The sequence below is a fragment of the Clarias gariepinus genome, chromosome 12 (assembly GCF_024256425.1).
Source record: "Clarias gariepinus isolate MV-2021 ecotype Netherlands chromosome 12, CGAR_prim_01v2, whole genome shotgun sequence".
NCBI lineage: Eukaryota > Metazoa > Chordata > Actinopteri > Siluriformes > Clariidae > Clarias > Clarias gariepinus.
In genome coordinates this window covers 7,864,387-7,882,227 of record NC_071111.1, presented here as the reverse complement: position 1 = coordinate 7,882,227, position 17,841 = coordinate 7,864,387, and the positions used below count along the sequence as shown (strand labels likewise).

Genomic DNA, 17,841 nt, shown 5'->3' with positions numbered 1-17,841 from the left:
CTAGACGTGACAGGAAGTGAAAACCTCCCCCATCGTCCATGTCCCCTCTCACCTTCCACCATCCTCTCTCTCTCTCCCTCCCTCTCTCCCAGTTGCCCTGTTCGCTCTGTTTGACTCTCACCAGTGTCTTGTAGTCGATCTGCTGCCTGATGAGCTTGTCCTCGCTCAGAGAGTAGCGCGCCTCCCCTGTGATGGAGTCGATAGGGCCTTTCTCCATCTGCTGCTTGATGGCGCAGAAGAGGGAGAACAGGGGCTCGCCGGCACACTCCTAGAAGAGGGAAAGAGGAAAATAGCGGCTTGTTTCGGATCAGTTGCATCACCGTCTCGAGCCCTTTTGAGAGGAACTTTCTGCGCTGCTTTTTGGCCTCAGCAGGGTGATCTTTCACATCTGTTCTATTCAAAGGGCAATCGGCGAAACAAAGCCAGACAGCGGCATATGCTGAAGTTGTAGCTCATTTACAATGAAAGCATTAAAAATAGCCGAGTTACAGTACATAATTCAGAGGTTTTCAAGACCTTTAATTGTCATGCTACTAGGGCCAACAGGAAACTGCTTTATCTGTATAACAACCTATGTAGTGAGCGTATGCAATTAATCACATACTCTTCTAAGCAAGACAGTTGCTAGATAATTGCAAAAACTGTTTTATACCCTACGTAGTAAACATATTCAGTTGGTATCTGTTTATTTCTAGGCCTATAAGGCACTAGGTATTTGCATTGATTGTACTGTATATATCATACTCAGTGAGCGTGCACATCATTCCATAAGCGATATACTGTAGATCGCTAACCAATTACAGAAATAGCTTTACACCCTACGTAGTGAACATATTCAGTTGTTGATCTGTAATTCTATAGGCTTAAGGCACTAGGTAGTGGCAGTTATTGTATTATAACATACTGTATGTAGTGAGCATTCACAGTTAATGACATCATTCTATAAGGTATTAGACAAGTGCAGAATGTGTTTTATTCCCTACGTAGTGAGCATGTGCACTTAATCACATCAGCATACTAGGTATATAAAGGGTACAAGGTGGTTGCATCATAAGTAGTGAGCGTACACGGTCGTTCCCATCGTTTAACTAGGCGTATATGGAACTATATAATTGAATGAATTGCTTTATATACTATGGAGTGGGATTTTGTCGTTAGTCACATCATTCTGCTAGGTATACAGATCATAAGAATTGAGTTTTATACCCTTTGTAGTGAGGATACGAGGTGTATCACACACATACTGCACGTCTACTAGGGAGTGTACAGTATATAGGACGCTTGCAGGGGTAATTGCGTTAATTGTATTATATTGAAAGTAGTTAGCATATGTAGTAAATCACATAATTCTACTAAGCATATAGGGCACTAGATAAAATACGCAGATTATTTCATTCCCTATGGAGTTCTCATGATCCTGTCACCAGTTTAATTGATAATCAATGTTAATGTGTTAGTATTATGGCTAAGCGGTGTACAGTATATAGTGAGCGTATGCAGCCTACTAAGCAACTAAGAAGCCTGAATATGATAAAACCAGACAAACCCACTGTATGATTTATTATTATTTCCTTTTTTTTTGGCAACACCATTACAGAAGAAATAAAACAGGATGGAACTTTGCTAAAAAATGCCGTGTCAAAAATATCTTTGCGTGTCTGAACAATTCAGCATCTCGTATTAAAAAAAAAAGACTTTGAAAAATGACGTACTGCACCTTTAAATTGTTTGCTAGCTGCTTAATGATGTGGGAAGGATACAAAGCAGCGGAGAGCTGAGTCGACTGCTGCACTTCACACCCTCACACACAGATAAAGAGAGGAATGCTGCGGTCAGCAGGACCAGATTTACACACCTGCTGATTAGCATGAGATCTGTCTCTCTCTCTCTCTCACACACACACACACACACACACATAAACACCAACATACACTTCCATGCACCTGCAGTGCGTCTCTGCCAGCCTTCCCGAAAGATCTGGCATTTCTGTGCACATCGCTTCTCATGCCAGATGACCTTGAGGCTCTTATTTATAAATCCCAACTCACATACGCACACACACACACGCACGCTCGTGTGTCTTTGTCCACCCAGACGCACAAATGGTTCGGCTCACCTTTAGGAATTTGTAGAGAAGAAACGTGAACCAGTTCGTCAGCATTTTCTCCGCAACAGACTCAGTCCTGGAAAGAAAGAGAAAGAGAGAGAAAGAGAGAGAGAGAGAGAAAAGCATAAGTACATGATGCATACTGCACACACAGACTTGTAGCCCCCGTTAAATAAACACGTCTGGGCTTTGTCGTGGGTAAACACAGATTCGGACTTTCTGAGCTTTTCATTTCCAGTTATAGGCCACGCCATCGTTTGTGAGGTTTTAATATGAGCTCTTCAATTACGCGAGAACGACGTCTTGTGGAACCTGTGACAGCGCTGTAATAACACACGGGCTCATTATGCACAGCGGTCGAGCCATTTGGCTAAAAAAAAAAAAAAGAAAGAGAAAAAAAAAGAAGATAGCATTACAATGGAAGGAAGGGGCTGCAGGGCTGAACTAATATTTTCTAATATTTTCACCTGGAGTGTGTGAGCTCAGGGTCCAGCAACAATGAGGAATACAGATGAATATTAACCGGGATGGGTGTGTGTGTGTGTGTGTGTGTGTGACAAAATGACCTTGAAAGAATAAGAGATTTGACCTTGTAGATTTTTTTGGATTTTATTAATACATAAATAAATAAATAAATAACAAAACATTGTATGCTTTCTAAGGTTGAGGTTAAGGTGTGTGTGTGTGTGTGTGTGTGTGTGTGTGTGTGTGTGTGTGGGTGGCCATGGTGTTTTCAATGAGCTGTGATACAGGGCATCAATATTTCAGGATTATGGTTTATGTGTCCAAACAGCACATATATATGTGTGTGTGTGTGTGTGTGTGTGTGTGTGTGTGTGTGACAAACTACCCCCTTCGCCTGTTTTAATCCCAGCTGCCACCTGCAGCCCCCCTCATTCATCCCCGCTCTCACAGAACACTTAAGAACCCAGGACAGTGAAGTGTGTCAGCATGTGCGCACGCGCGCGTGTGTGTGTGTGTGTGTGTGTGTGTGAATCGCTAGCCATTCTCGTAAGCTGGCACAACACCTGGAAAGGATTATATCCCCCCGCCCTGTTGTGCAGCCACTGTCTCAGATGGACCAAACAAGGAGTGATCCAGGAGTCAACGGGGTCACGTTTCATCTTCCCTTTCATCTTATCTCGCCGTGTGCCAGCCGTGCCCTGTAATCAAACTTCTGACCGCCCGCCATGCCAGCAAATCCAGGCCGGTTAGACGAGGGGCAGCGACTCTGGGCTGCCAGGGCTGGTCGATTCTCTGTGCTATGATGAGAAACTGAATACACATTCACTCGGGTTTGGGATAAAGGAAAGGGGGAGGATACTGAACTCGACTTAAATCCCTCCACATCGTTCTCGGTTTGTAGACAGCGTGACGGAGAGTGAGAGAGAATGATAGAGAACTGGTTGAAAGGAAATGCAAGAAGGACAGGATACGGTTTCAGGAATCGTGACAACACCTGTTTTTTTTTTTCTCCGTTTCCCAGTTCCTCTCTCTTCCTCCCTAAAACTGGAAAAGGAGACACTGCTATACTGTATATACTGCCTTTAAATTATTTCCTAAGGACGTTGTTTTGCTTTCACACTGTGTCCCTGGAAGGTATCGAAAAACGTATTGTAAGCCATATATCAACCACAGAGTAAACCGTGGATGTGCTGGACAGTCCTGTTATCCGTCTCATCACCTTCTGTTTAGGTCTACACTTATTCCTCTGTAGAATATCCCTAGCTAACTGTCTGTTCTTGGGTTCAATTTAAAAACACCGTTAAATTTAAAGCTAGTGCGCTATGTACAGTGTAGCATCCCTTGTTCCACATGCCAAGTAGTGCCCTTGATCTGGGGTTAGAGAGGGATTTAGGATTTAACCTTGTGTTAGAAGCTAGTTAGCTTAGTAGCTCACGTTAGACAACATCAAACAGTTCATGGGCGTTTCGGGATGAAGCATTTACTAAGGAGGCAAAGTGTTTTTTAAGATGACATAATGATATCACATATGTTTTCTTGCTGAAAGGGGTCATGTGACTAGTGTTGAATGTGGGTTTTGTCAGGCAGCTGCTGTTCTCTTTTTTTAAAAATGTGTACCGCCACTGAATCTTTTTAGCAGTCCTACTTTCACGCCTAGGTTACCTTCTAATGTAAAAAGCTTCTACATATCAGCTGGAATACAACTTTATACACCTCTTAGATATATACAGTAATAACTGTCATTAAGGAGACAAAGGAAGAGCTTAGGAAGGTTTTATTAAACAATTAGCTCCAACATGACCCTGATTGGCCCAGAGCCTTTTTTAAGAGTGCTTGTATTTCCTTAAAACCATATCGGGACTTTCACTGTGAAAGTCACCTAAAATTTATTTCCTACTTCGAAACCGTAGCTACTAACGACTAAAGTTAAAGCACTAAAGTTAAAATAATAAGAAATTTCATCTGATGAAAATTTGAAAACAAGAGAGGATGCACCGAAAACATATTTAAGAAGAATAAACAAATCCGTGTGAGCGAGCTAACCAGACAGATGATGTAACTGAGAATACTTTCCTTGTGATCTATTTCTGTTAAAAATCAATAAAAAAACTGTACAATACAGGGGTACCGAAAAACAGCATACCAATTCAAGCATTTAAAGTTGCTTATGTTCTTATGGCAAAATTTCGTATTGCGAAACGCATTTTTACATAGGAAATAATGTAAATGCAGATAATCCGTTCCAGCCACCCAAAAAAATACTATAATTATATTTTTGCCTTTAAAAACAATCAAAACATTTAGAAAAAACATGTAAATGAAGTAAAATATGAAATAAATAAACATTAAACCTCACCTTTATGAACTTAATTTATGATTCCTCTTGGCACCAGCTGCTTTAAAAACTAAATTAAAAGCGGCTCCCTTTTCTTCTTGCTAACATTCTTTTCCATATTGCTATCCCTTTACTAAATCTTGCACAAAACAGAAAAAACAAAAAAACAAAAAATGTAAACTCTCTTCTTTTTCTCTGACGCAAACAAGACGCAAACGGCTCCCAGGTGTATATGCGACTTAGCATCGTTCGGTTCGGTTCGGCTCGGTTCGGTTCGGGTCGGTTCGGTCAGGTACTCAGCCAGTGCGTCCAGACGAATCTCAGACGCGCTGGTATTTAGTATAAACACACGATTGTAAGCCTGATATCGCCTAATTATGCTGCAGATGATTTAAAAATAAACTTTGATTGAAATCTATTTTGAGACCGAAACGACGTCTTTAAGTCAAGCGTGCACTGGAGCATGAATTTGTAATTAGCAGCTGACTTCTCTCCATGTTGGAGAACCAGGATCGTCAAGGGTGTGGTTTTGACACGAGCTCGTCCTACAGAAAGCGAGACTTTAATACCAGCACTTTGTCTCCTAGCCTGAATAGCGAACTGCGCTGTTTCTAACCGCATGCACAGTGCCTGAGAAATGCAGATCTGACTTCAGCGAAGCGTTTCCGATGAGCAGACATATGCCGCCGGGTGACCTCCAGCATGTGGATGCCGTCATCATCAGCATTTAATTGAATAAAGAATGATCGCTCTCGCACACAAACCTGACCTACAAGGAGACCTGTGGATTTTTTATGGTGTAGTTTATACTGCCTGAGAAACGAGGCCATGAGAGACGCGAGGCTATTTTTGAACGAGGAGCGAGGAGGACGATGCTGGATCGCGCAGCGATGCGACAGATGGCTGTGGAAGCCGCTTGTTAGTTCGCTTTTGCCTGCGCGCGCGTGTCTGAACCCAGGTTTCAGGCCGGACAGATGGGGAGCAGCCATCATGTGTGCTTTCTTGGATGGCAGGAAGAGGAGAGGAGCTGTTCTGCCAAAGCTGTACTGCTTCACTGGATTTTAAACACCCATTTTGTAATCAAGAGATATTTGGAATGGTGGTGGAGAGCGAGAGAGAGAGAGAGAGAGAGAAAGAGAGAGAGGCATGGCTAAAAATTGATAGATTGCATGAGAGAATGACAAACAAAAAGAGTGATAGAGAAAAAAACAGAAAAAAGAGAGAAAGTGACAAAAAGAAACCGATCTAAAGATGGAAATACTGAAACTGGGACGGAGACAGTGATAGAGTGTTAGAGATTAAGAGAAAAGAGAGACTAAGAGAAAGAAAGAGAGACTGATAGCAAAAGAGAAAGAAAAATAAGAAATGGATGTATTTTAAAAAAAACTGAGTAAGATAGAAAGAACAGACAGACAGATAGTGGGATGGAAAAACAAGAAGAAAGTAAAAGACGAAAAGAGAGAGATGACTAGAGAGAAAAGGAAAGAAAGATAAAAGCAGGGATGGAGACTGATAGAGGGAGAACGATGAAAAAAAGAGTTAATGAGAGTGATGGAGTGAATAAAAGAGAAAGTAAATAATGTTGAGGGAGACGGGAGACGAGCCTAAAGATGGAGAAACTAAAACTGAGAAACAAATAGAGACAGAGATAGAATGATAGAGAGAAAGAGATAATATGAGAAAGGAAGAGAAAGACACTAAAAGAACGATAGAAAGAAAGAGATGGACAGGAAAAAACAGAAGGAGAGAGAAAAATGTGAAAGACAGAGAGGAAAAGAGAGAGACAGAGAAATAGAAAAAGAGAAAGAATGAAAAAAAAACAAAGTGAGACAGAAAAAGAAAGAAGAAAGTAAGAATGATAGAGGGAAATCGATGGATAGAGAAAGATGAAGGGAGAGCAAAGGGAAGAAAAAAAAACAAAGAGAAAGACAAGAGTGTGGGAGACAGAGAAAGAGGGAAGAGAAAGAAAGAAGCAGAAAAATAAAGAAACAGAATTAGAAAGAGAAAGAAACAGAGAAAGTGATGGAGTGGGAAAATGAATGGATGGAGATAGAAAGACTGAGAGATGGAATAACGGAGAGAGAGAGAGAGAGAGAGAGAGAGAGAGAGAGGGACTGAGCATGGACTTTCCTTTTATTTCTAACTAGTAATCATGCTCTCTATAAAACCATCACTGTGATTCTGCTCAAATCCTCCCACGCCGGCCCTGAGGTTCTCGAGGTTCTCGAGGTTCCTGATGACACATGCTGTGGAGGAACCCTCGGTCTGCACACACCGAAAGCGCCTTTACTCGACGTCCTCGTAATAATCGCGGCTCTGAACTTTCCATTACACCAGAGCTCTTTATTTCAGGGACGCGACACAAATTTTGCCTTCGATTTCTTTCACGATCGGATGGAAAGCGAGTCAGGCGGCGAACACGCGGACCCTCCTTACTGCGCTCAATAAAACTCACTGCCTGTTTGAGTGATTTCTAAAGGAAGAAATCTTTTTTTTTCTTTGAAAAATCTTTCGTTTTCAGCTCGATCCTGAAGTGTGGCGTGTTTTTTATTTCCTGTTCATTTAAACACAAAATGACTTTGGCGACAGTGAAAGGCGATACAGCATGGCGTACTTTCCTACTTCTGCGTGTCTGTATAAAGCTGGAAACTTTTACTGCGGCCATGATTTTACTCTGGAAATGTAAAACTTTTTCATCTTGGACCGAAATGGGGGACAAAAAACGTAGAAGCTTCACGTAAGTGAGTAAACACGTGTGTGGTCACAGAAAGAGAGAGAAGGATCGAAGAGACAATGAAAGAGAAAGGAGACAAAAAGTATAAGAAAAAGAGAAAAGGAAGAGAGAAAGAAAGATGAAATGAGAAAATTAAGAGAACAGAAAGTGAGACTGATAGAGAAGTAAATATATATATGGATGAAAAGAAAAAGAAAAAGATAGAGAGAGAGAGAGAAAGATAAACCTCAAGTCTTGGAGTGTTTTATTTCTCTTATACTACAGCAATTTGACAACAACTGCATTTTTTATTAAAAAACTGTTCTAGTTTTTATTCATTATATCCACAAACAAACAAACATCTCCTACCAGGAAGCCTCCCTGTACTGTATGAGCAATGACACATGATTGTTCTCCATCACATAACGTCAAGCTTCTCCAAGCTTTTCATCTGTCTATCATCAGGTTTCTCCAGATTTGTTGTTACCATGGCAACCACTACTGTTACATCTTTTGACCAATTGGAATGGAGAACTCCTTCCAAAATTTACCTCGTTCCTTTCTTTCAAAGATTGTCTACGCAGTCTGTTTCAAAGGTTAATACCCTGTCTTTTAATTCTCTGTTTTTTTGTTGTTTTTTTTTGTTATGTGAAAAAAAAACCCATAATAAAAATCATCTGATCGGAGCTGATCGGTTAAAACACAAAATGACTAGAATTCGTAAAGGGTAAAAACTTTTAAACATGACTGTATGTTCCCCATCAAATGAGCACTGATCCCAGGAGATTTGACATTCCCGGAATTCCCTTAATCCCTCTAAATTTTCCCTGCTTCTATAATTAGTTCCAGGGCTAATTAATCATGATTATATTTTAATGATGAATGTGTCAGCGCGTGTCATGTCTCAGAGGCTTGTCCTGGATTGAACAGGTGTCTCAGGATCAGATCCGCTGAAGGTCATTCCACACTCCTGAAGTTCCCAGAAATGTCTCACAGTGATAAATGAGGATTTCATACTGAGGTGTGCAGGTGTGAACTCCTTATTCCTTTAAGAGCCCAGATTTTAATCCTGTTACTGAGACCAGGTTCCCTGGTTTGTGTTGGTTTACTTCCTGTTTTTATTTGATTCAGGTGTTTAGTTCATCATTAGTGTATGTGATATGAAGATCCTCTGGTCCTTTGGTTCTTGTCTTGTGTTAAAGGTGTACTGTATGTAAGCTATTGTCCCATTTTAAACGCTCCTTCAGATTCGCCAGACAAATATGTCCTTCTGTCCCCTAACAACAACGGATCCAACGGTACATCTTTTATGGGTCAACCCATCCCAGGAGTCTTTGGGATGAGATGACGACGGACACAGGACCCCAGGCGTACACACTCAGATGTAAGAACCTGATTTCATCGAATCGAATAGCAATACTATTAAATATTAAAATATATTAAATATTAAAAAGACTCTTTTACATGGAATCCACTCCCTGAGAGACAGGTTTTCACGTAATGTGGTTAAGTGTCGTTACACAAGGGTAACCAACCAGCACCTGCGGTGAAGCGTCTCAATTTCCTGCAACATGGGATGAATCAAAAATGTAAAATCTAAATTTCTGGCTTTGTCATTTTTCTTTCCAATAACAAGTCCAATAGCAGCACTGAAGGTTGCTAGGCAACAGGAACGGCACTCCTTGACGCAAATAGGAAATCCTCTGTAGAATAAGACCACACGCCTACGAAGAGCACGTAGACCACTTCCTTCAAATGATGCGACCCCTGAATTGAGACTATTCTACATATATACTGTAATATATATGATTCTATCAATCTACATGCTGTCTGTCTGTCTGTCCGTCTGGACATTTATTGCTCCTAATGTAAATAAGATTGTATTTCTTTTTAATAAAAAAATTAGGTTGTATTAATTATAACTACTCCATGAGGTGCTAATATTTTTGCAATCAACGTTATTAAGGGAAAATTTTTATTTCTTTTTCAGCGTAGCTTCTCTTGGAAATCTGCATTGATTTTCGTATAAAGCTTATTCTATCCAATAATTTAAAAAACACTTTCAGACACTACAGTAGCTTTTATTTGATATTGAATATAAATTCATATTTAAGTATTTTTTTAAATCCTTGACTTTTTTAATTGTTCTTTTTTAAATAAATTATTATATATATATTTTAAATTATGTTTTTATATATTTTTAATTGTGTTTGGATGTTCTGAGCTCTATTTGAATTATATTAAATGTAATAATAATAATAATAATAATAATAATAATAATAATAATAATTTTTGTTTTTTATTTAATTTAATTTGTTTTCGATAATAATTATTAAATTAGTAATAATTATTGTCAGTTAGTAGTATTGTTAGTTTTGGATTTTGAAACTTAGTATATACACAGCTTATCAATACTCATTTGAACTATTTTCTTCTCTTAGCTTTTATTTTATTCTATTTAATTTTTTCCTTCAAACCCTTGAACGCATTTTGAGCTGCATTTTGCAAGTAGTAAAGATGTTTTATTATTTATTATTGCTATTATTAATATTATTATTATTATTATTATTATTTATTCATTCACTTACTCATCGTCTATACTGCTTTATCCTGTATACAGGGTCACAGGGGGCTTGAAGTACATAATAGATGGGGCGCCGATCCATCACAGAGTACGACGGGCAATTTGGGAACCACTAATCAGTCTAATCTGCATGTCTTTGGACTGTTGGAGGAAACCAAGGTACCTGGAGGAAGCCCACCAAGCACAGAGAGAACATGAACAAACTCCACACACACAGACCCTGTGGTGGTAATCGAAGCCGGACCCTTGAAGTACACGGCCACAGTGCTAAACACTACGCCACCATGCCACCAATTATTATTATTCTAATATTTTGGTCCATTTTCATGAAGGATGCCAATAATTCTGGAGCTGACTACTCATAATGCTTTTCTCTCCCCGCTGTTCAGAAGATACTGTATATGGGACACGTAACTGTCTTTGCTTATGTGTGTCAGTGTGTTTTATGTTTAAGTATTAATTTTTCCCGTCCTTCTCTCTTTTCTCCTGCCATCATCACCACTCTTTATGTAGCATCTGGAGTCACTCAGACTCATATTATGATGTCCCAAACCGTCTTCCACGCTGTAAACACCACAAGGCCGGCAAAAAACTTTAAGTACCGGAAAAAGAAAGAGGCAGAAGCAAATGTGGATATGTTTACGACATGCCATATTCTGGATAAACTGCGTCTGCATCTCTGTGATCGCTCTCATTTCCGTCTGGATGTTGAGCAATGCATCATGATTGATGGCTTTCACTGGAATTTAACAACATGGCTTTGAGCCATGCTGTCCTGCTGAGCGAATTCTGCTGAAATTAATGGAAGTGACTGTGTTTGTACTGTTTATAATTAGTCTATGGTACATATACTCTACACTGCTGAAGGGCTTCAAGACAAATTAGTTCAATTCTTTAGTTTTTTAATATAAGCAAGCTGTATGCTTTTAGACACTGCAAGATGTTTTATTCAAATTACTTAATCAAATCAAAATATAGAAATGTGCATTGGATAAATTCGGTCAAATCTGACTGGTAAAGTTAAAGTCCCAAACAACAGCCAGATGGTGTTAAAGAAATACAAGCAAGAGGAATTGTTTTTAGTCCCAGAGGCATTACAAACTCCAAGAACCTGGCAACACTTAAATGTAATCTAACATATATTTAAATGCAGTAAAATAAAAAAAAAAAACACCTTCAGCCTAATCAGAATGAGGACTTGTGTATTTTCTCTCTCGTACCTGCGCAGCAGTAGTTTGGGGTGGTTCTTGCTCTCCAGGTTCTTGTCGATGAGGTCGGACAGCAGGTGTTTGAGGACGTCGGTAGCGTACTCCAGCTTGCTCTGCAGCACGGTCATGATGAGCGAGGCTACGTTGCCGCGGTCTCTCATGGAGAAGCCTCGCTGAGACTCCAGCGTGCGGATGAAGGTCAGCAGGAACACCTTGTTGTTGATCAGCTGCCCGAAGAGCTTCAGACCCTTTTCTACCTGTTCCTGTCTGTAGCCTGGCACCTAGAAAGCAAGATTTAAAATATATAATATGCATTGAAATGAAAACATATGCTGAAGATTTTGTTTCATTTCTAAATGGAAATATAGATTATTAAAAAGATTATTTCATAAAAACACATTTGAGTTCTTTTTTATGAAGAATTTAAATTTGCGGTTGGAATATTTAATTATCGGTTTTATCTTTTATTCCAAAAGAATAATTTCTAAAAATTAGTTTTTACATTTTTAAATACAAACTTTACCTGTTTTGGGGCGTCGGGGTTAGAAAAAAATATGTAATTTGGGTAAATGTATTATATTTTTCTATTTACTTTTCTATTTACCTTTAAAAAAAAAGGAATTAAACCTAATAATGATCTCTCCATCTATCTATCTATCTATCTATCTATCTATCTATCTATCTATCTATCTATCCATCCATCCATCCATCCATCTCAACTGGGTTTAACTAAGCAAACAGGTAAAAGCCTTCCATTGGATTTCTTTTTTTCCCTGATGGCACGGGCATATTCCAAGATGACAATGCCAGGATTTATTGGGCACAAATTATGATAGAGAGCTTCAGGGAGCATGAGACATCATTTTCACACATGGATTGGCCACCACAGAGTGGTGACCCTATTGAGAATCTTTGGGATGTTCTGGGGAGGAGTTTACACTCTGGTCGGACTCTCCCATCATCAATACAAGATCATGGAAAGTAAATAATGCGACTATAGGTGGAAATAAGTGTTATGACGTTGCATAAGCCTATCGAAATGATGCCATGGCTGTAATCAAAGCAACTGATGGTGTAATGAATTATTAGAGTGTGTGATTTTTTTTTAAGCAGGACAGTGTATTTTTAGAATAATTCAAACTACGACTACTAATAATAATAATATAAAGTAAAAATAAATTGCCTTCAATGAGGATTACTGTATTTGGTAATAAATTAATCTTAAGCAACATACAGTATTTATATTGAAACCAATCTTTACTTTTTTTATGTATATAAAAATATTCATTAAAATGATTTTGAAAAAACATTAAATATAGCTTCACAAAGACATAATCAAAAAATGTTCTCTAGTATAATAATAATAATAATAATAATAATAATAATAATAATAATGCATAAATCTGATCTAGTATCTGATCAGGAAAGCAGATGATAAATAATTAACCAAGCAGCCATGTGCTAACGCGTGCCAATGCCATTTGTAGCATCAATAACCATTAGAAACCTGTCAGCATCCAGAGGTAATGTGCCTGCAAGTTTCATTAGAACAGGTTTCACTATAAACTCCTCCAGAGAGGGCATGTTTATCCCCAATTAAAGCTTAATTAATGTAGCTTATTAAAACCTGAGCTCGTCACGCGTTGGGATCTAAGCCTCGACTTTAAGGGAGAGTCGTCTTGTCTGCCGAGATTCGATTAGCAATGTCCATCAATGTCATAAGTGGGTATAAACAACCGGCGGCGTCCTGTGGACTTCCCTCTGTTAGGCTTTTCATTTCCCTCCCTGTGCTCACAAAACAGTTGTGTCACATCATTACTGCGATTAACAAGTGAGTAATTGTGAATCTCAGCACAGCTCATTATTGTATGTCTTTGAAAAAGAATGTGTGTGTGTGTGGTGTGTATGAGAGAGAAAGAGCGTGAGAGAGAGAGAGAGGGGAAGACTACTTAAGTATTCCGTCCATCAATGTGAAATATTCTGTCCATCATTACGAGGTGTCAGTACGCATTAACTCATTATCTGAGCTGGGACGGCTAATTGGAGCGCTGAGAAGTGAATTCCGCTCTGAGACAGGTAGGTCTAGAGAGATGATTAGCGAGCGGCAGATAAAAAAATTTCAGAGATTCATACAGTATAATTGTGCTTGAGTGAAGGAATACGACCGGGTTGAAAAGGGTTGTGTCCTGATTAAAAAAACACACACATACACTATCGCTCCCCTACGCCGCAGACACCTACTACCGTTAACTAGCTATGTTTTGACAAAACCTTACACTGCTAAGGTTAAAATGACAAAACTGAGTTGATACAACAGTTAGCTCCGGTTCACTAATCTGATTGGACGTTACACACCGTGTGCTCCTAGCGCAAAACCCCTAACACAGTCGTCTTGGTCACATAATCAGCAGACATGCCGACTCAGTAATATAATGTTTGACTTCGAACCAGAACGCTGAGTCTGTCTAATGTGCTATAAGTTTCTTCGTGATATACTGTGCTTCTGCTGGCTGAGCAAAAATAAACCCAATGTTTAGCTACAGTGTGTCTGAAATATCAGTTAATCGATATTAATTTCTTGTTTATAGGACTGTAATCACACAGTAATCACACACTCACACCTGTGAACCGTCACATCAAATCAGGTATTAAATTGCGTTTTGTGTGGCTTGAGTTATTCATAGTTTCAGATTCCCCGTCATGCAGTAAGCTCCAAGTTTATTAGTGTATCGTGTTCGGTTCCTGAGATGTGGCCAGTGCGAATTTGTTTACAGGTAGTGTCTTAAAAAATACTTTAAAATACTGGTTTTAAAATATTTAAACAGGAAAACAGTGATGTTGTAAGAAAGACGGAACCATCATGTTTATCACACCAAGATTTCCCTGCTACTCTTCAAAACAACTTAACCAGAAGTGTAGTTTTATATAAAAAAATGGATTTTGGTTTCCTTGTCTCAATTGAAGTAACCAGCTTGTTGTGTTAATTAAAGCGCTTTAGTATTAAAACTTTCTCAATTGTGTTGAAGATTCAGACAGATAATGTATTTTATTTTATATAAGATTTTTGCTGGTACATTCCACTCATGCACTCTACTGGCCACAGCAGAAGGCAAACCTGTGCAACTTAACACCTACTTGATATGAGAGGTCAAAGTTGTACTGAATTAGCACTATACTAGCAAGCTACGTGTCTAGCTAGCTAACTGGGAGTTATAGCCATTTCTACCTGTTTGGGCCATCGAAGGAGTTCCTGGGAGACCAGTGTTTCAGACGTAAAGTCCGATTATAGCTCTGGCATACTGAGAAAACTTTCTACTTTGATGGTGTCCAAGCACTAGTGAAACACTGGAATACGTGTATAAATGCAGCATGGAAATATATAGAGAAATTTTTTTTTTTAACTCTTATAACTGTTATTCTTCTGTTATTCTGCACAATCAAAATTTCCAGTTTGATTCAAACGCCTCTTGTAGTTTGTTTCTCTCTGCATGTGTACTGAACCACACTATCATTTTCCAATTCACCATAATAAAGCGGACATCAACTTTATGTATCTAAACCTCCCTTCACTGATCACATTGCACATTTTTTGGCGAAGATTCCTTTGCAGGTAATGTTAAAGTACATATCTGCAGCTTGTTGTTCACCAAGCTCTGAAAATTTGTTAGCCAACAATGTAATTCTGAGGATCTACTTAGTAATACACAAATCCCATTGTGCGTGCTCTAGATTATGGCTAACCTCCAGGTCTTTAAGAACGGGATGTTCCTCAATCCCGGGGAAGAGAACACGCATAGTGTAGGTTCTGTAGTCCAGAAATGGGATCCCAGCTCCATCCAGGTCACTGGTCAGCTCATTAATATCCGTCTGCAACTCTGCAAATGCTGGAAAGAGAAAGAGAGCGAGAGAGCGAGAGAGAGAGCGAGAGAGAGAGAGAGAGAGCGAGAGAGAGAGAGGAATAAGCTGTTAATAAAAATTTTTTTTTTTAAATGAGAGAATTTAGGTCTGTTCATGTCTAATAACATACTGAGTCCAGTTGTTACCTTTGCGTTTGGACAGAATTGTGTCACACCGGTGTTTAACTCAACACACTTCATATCATTTCAAATGCCAAGGCAAGCATAATGCTTTTGTCCTGTTTAACCTGCTGCTTTAGCAATTCATTTAATCCTTTATTTTTTTCTATAAACAGTAATTTCCCTCCGTAGTCAAGGAAACACTTAAGTGCCAACACATTGTGTTTTACCTGAACACGCGAGAAAACAGTGCAGTAGTCGATAATTCCTGTGATGAATGATATGTTATTAATACTAAGTCATATAGCGCCTCAGGAGGCTTCACAATCCGCAATTGGTTTACTATAACAAGTAGTGTATAGGATAAATCTAAAGCTGACTGCAGAAGTTTGTACCCCCGTGTGTATTCTCAGTGAAGAAAGTAAAAGCGATTGAAAAGATTGAAAGGTTTTACTCCACGCTCTTACATAAAATGTGAAACCGGACACATAAAATCTTTCTGTTGCTGTGAATTACATTTTCTCTATTCATAACAAACCTTTTTTTTTTTTTTCACTTATATTACAGATAATTTTTCCAGCTTCGATTTTATAAGTCATTTCATATCCTGGTCCTGAATTTGTGTGTGAGTGGTTTTGAATGACATTTTAAATTAATGCTGCAGACCTAAATATTGTTTTTTCCCAACAGAAATTCATTTAATCTTGCTTTTAACGTCTACTGCAATTGAGTGGTTTGTTGAAGAAAATGATTCGCTTGCTGTTAATATTCAGGCCTGAATTGCAACTGAAATATATAAAGGAAAAAAAAACCCTTCTTATGCACACTGTTTACACATTACTCACTGAACCTCTTTAACCCTCACTTAATTGTTCACGCAGTCGAGTGCACCACTGCCCACCTTCTTTACACTCCAGAGCCACTCTGGATTCGAGGTTGTCCATCTGCATCTGCAGCCGTTTCAGGGTCAGGTCGCTTTCGCGCGACTTGCGCTTGTAGGCGATGAGTACGATGATGATGAAGAGGATGAGGAGGCATCCGGCTCCGGCGATGCTGATGATGGCGGTGCTGCTGAGGGGGCTGTCGGAGGTGATGTGGACCACGCCAGGGGAAAACTCGATGCCACCCACACGCGCCTAATATACACACACACACACACACACACACACACACATTGCATTGTATCTTATTGATAATAGTAATGATAGATTTATTTGTGGTATTTGTTGCTCTTTCTATCCACTGTATATAACATTTAATCACGCAGTAATAAAGTTGTGTCTACTGTGGTATTTATTTTGAGTACGGTGGTACTGTACTGATCATGCACATTGTGACATTTTGTATGAGTACTGTGGTATTTATTATGAGTACTGTGGTGTTTGTGTGTATTGTGGTATGTTGTATTAATCATGTGTACTGAGGTATTCATTTTGTGCATTGTGTTGTTCATTGTGTGTGCTGTTGTATGTCATTTGTATACTATAGTGTTTATTATGAGTACCCTGTTTTTATTGTTTGTCCTGTAGTATTTATTGTGAGTACTATGGTATTTGTGTGTACCATGAGATTCATTATGTGCAATGTGGTATTAATTATGTTTACGTAGTATTTATTGTGTGTACTGTGGTATTTATTATATGTACTTTGGTATTTATTGTGCTTAAAGTAGTATTTATTGTGTGTCATGTGGCATTTATCGTGTGTACTGTGATACTGTATTTATTGCACTTAAAGTATTTATTATGTATACTGTTGTATTTATTGTGTGTACTATGGTATGTATTATGTTTATTGTTTTGTATTTATACTGTGTACTATGGTATTTAATGTGTATGCTGTGGTATTTGTTAAGCTTCATGTAGTATTTATTGTGTGTACTGTGGTATTTACTTTGTGTGCTATGGTATCTATGTGTGTACTGTGGTATTTATTGTGTATGCTATGTTATCTATGTGTGTATTGTGGTATTTACTTTGTGTGTACTGTGGTATCTATTGTGTGTACTGTGGTATTATTGTGTGGACTGTGGTATTATTGTGTGTACTGTGGTACTTATCATGTGGACTGTGGTATTTACTTTGTGTGCTATGGTATCTATTGTGTGTACTGTGGTATTTATTGTGTGTACTGTGGTATTTATTGTGTGTACTGTGGTATTTATTGTATATTCATTGTGTGTACTGTGTTATTTACTTGCTGTGCTATGGTATTTATTGTGTGTACTGTGGTATTTATTGTGTGTTCTGTAGTATTTACTTTGTGTGCTATGGTATCTATTGTGTGTACTGTGGTATTTATTGTGTGAACTGTGGTATTTATTGTGTGGACTGTGTTATCTATGTGTCTATTGTGGTATTTATTGTGTGGACTGTGGTATTTATTGTGTGTGCTATGTTATCTATGTGTGTAT

At 38.7% G+C, this 17,841-nt stretch overlaps 1 protein-coding gene across 1 annotated transcript in view; it reads right to left on the bottom strand.

Moving 5' to 3' along the window:
• The window catches only part of plxna4 (plexin A4), a 320,040-nt gene that overhangs the window by 33,513 nt on the left and 268,686 nt on the right, over positions 1 to 17,841 (bottom strand). Inside the window, exons 20-24 of the mRNA XM_053508461.1 lie at positions 16,330 to 16,564; positions 15,154 to 15,296; positions 11,425 to 11,693; positions 2,117 to 2,183; positions 122 to 268 (exon numbers count right to left, since the gene is read on the bottom strand). Of these exons, the coding sequence (XP_053364436.1) occupies positions 122 to 268; positions 2,117 to 2,183; positions 11,425 to 11,693; positions 15,154 to 15,296; positions 16,330 to 16,564 (861 nt within the window). The remainder of the gene's footprint in view (positions 1 to 121; positions 269 to 2,116; positions 2,184 to 11,424; positions 11,694 to 15,153; positions 15,297 to 16,329; positions 16,565 to 17,841) is intronic.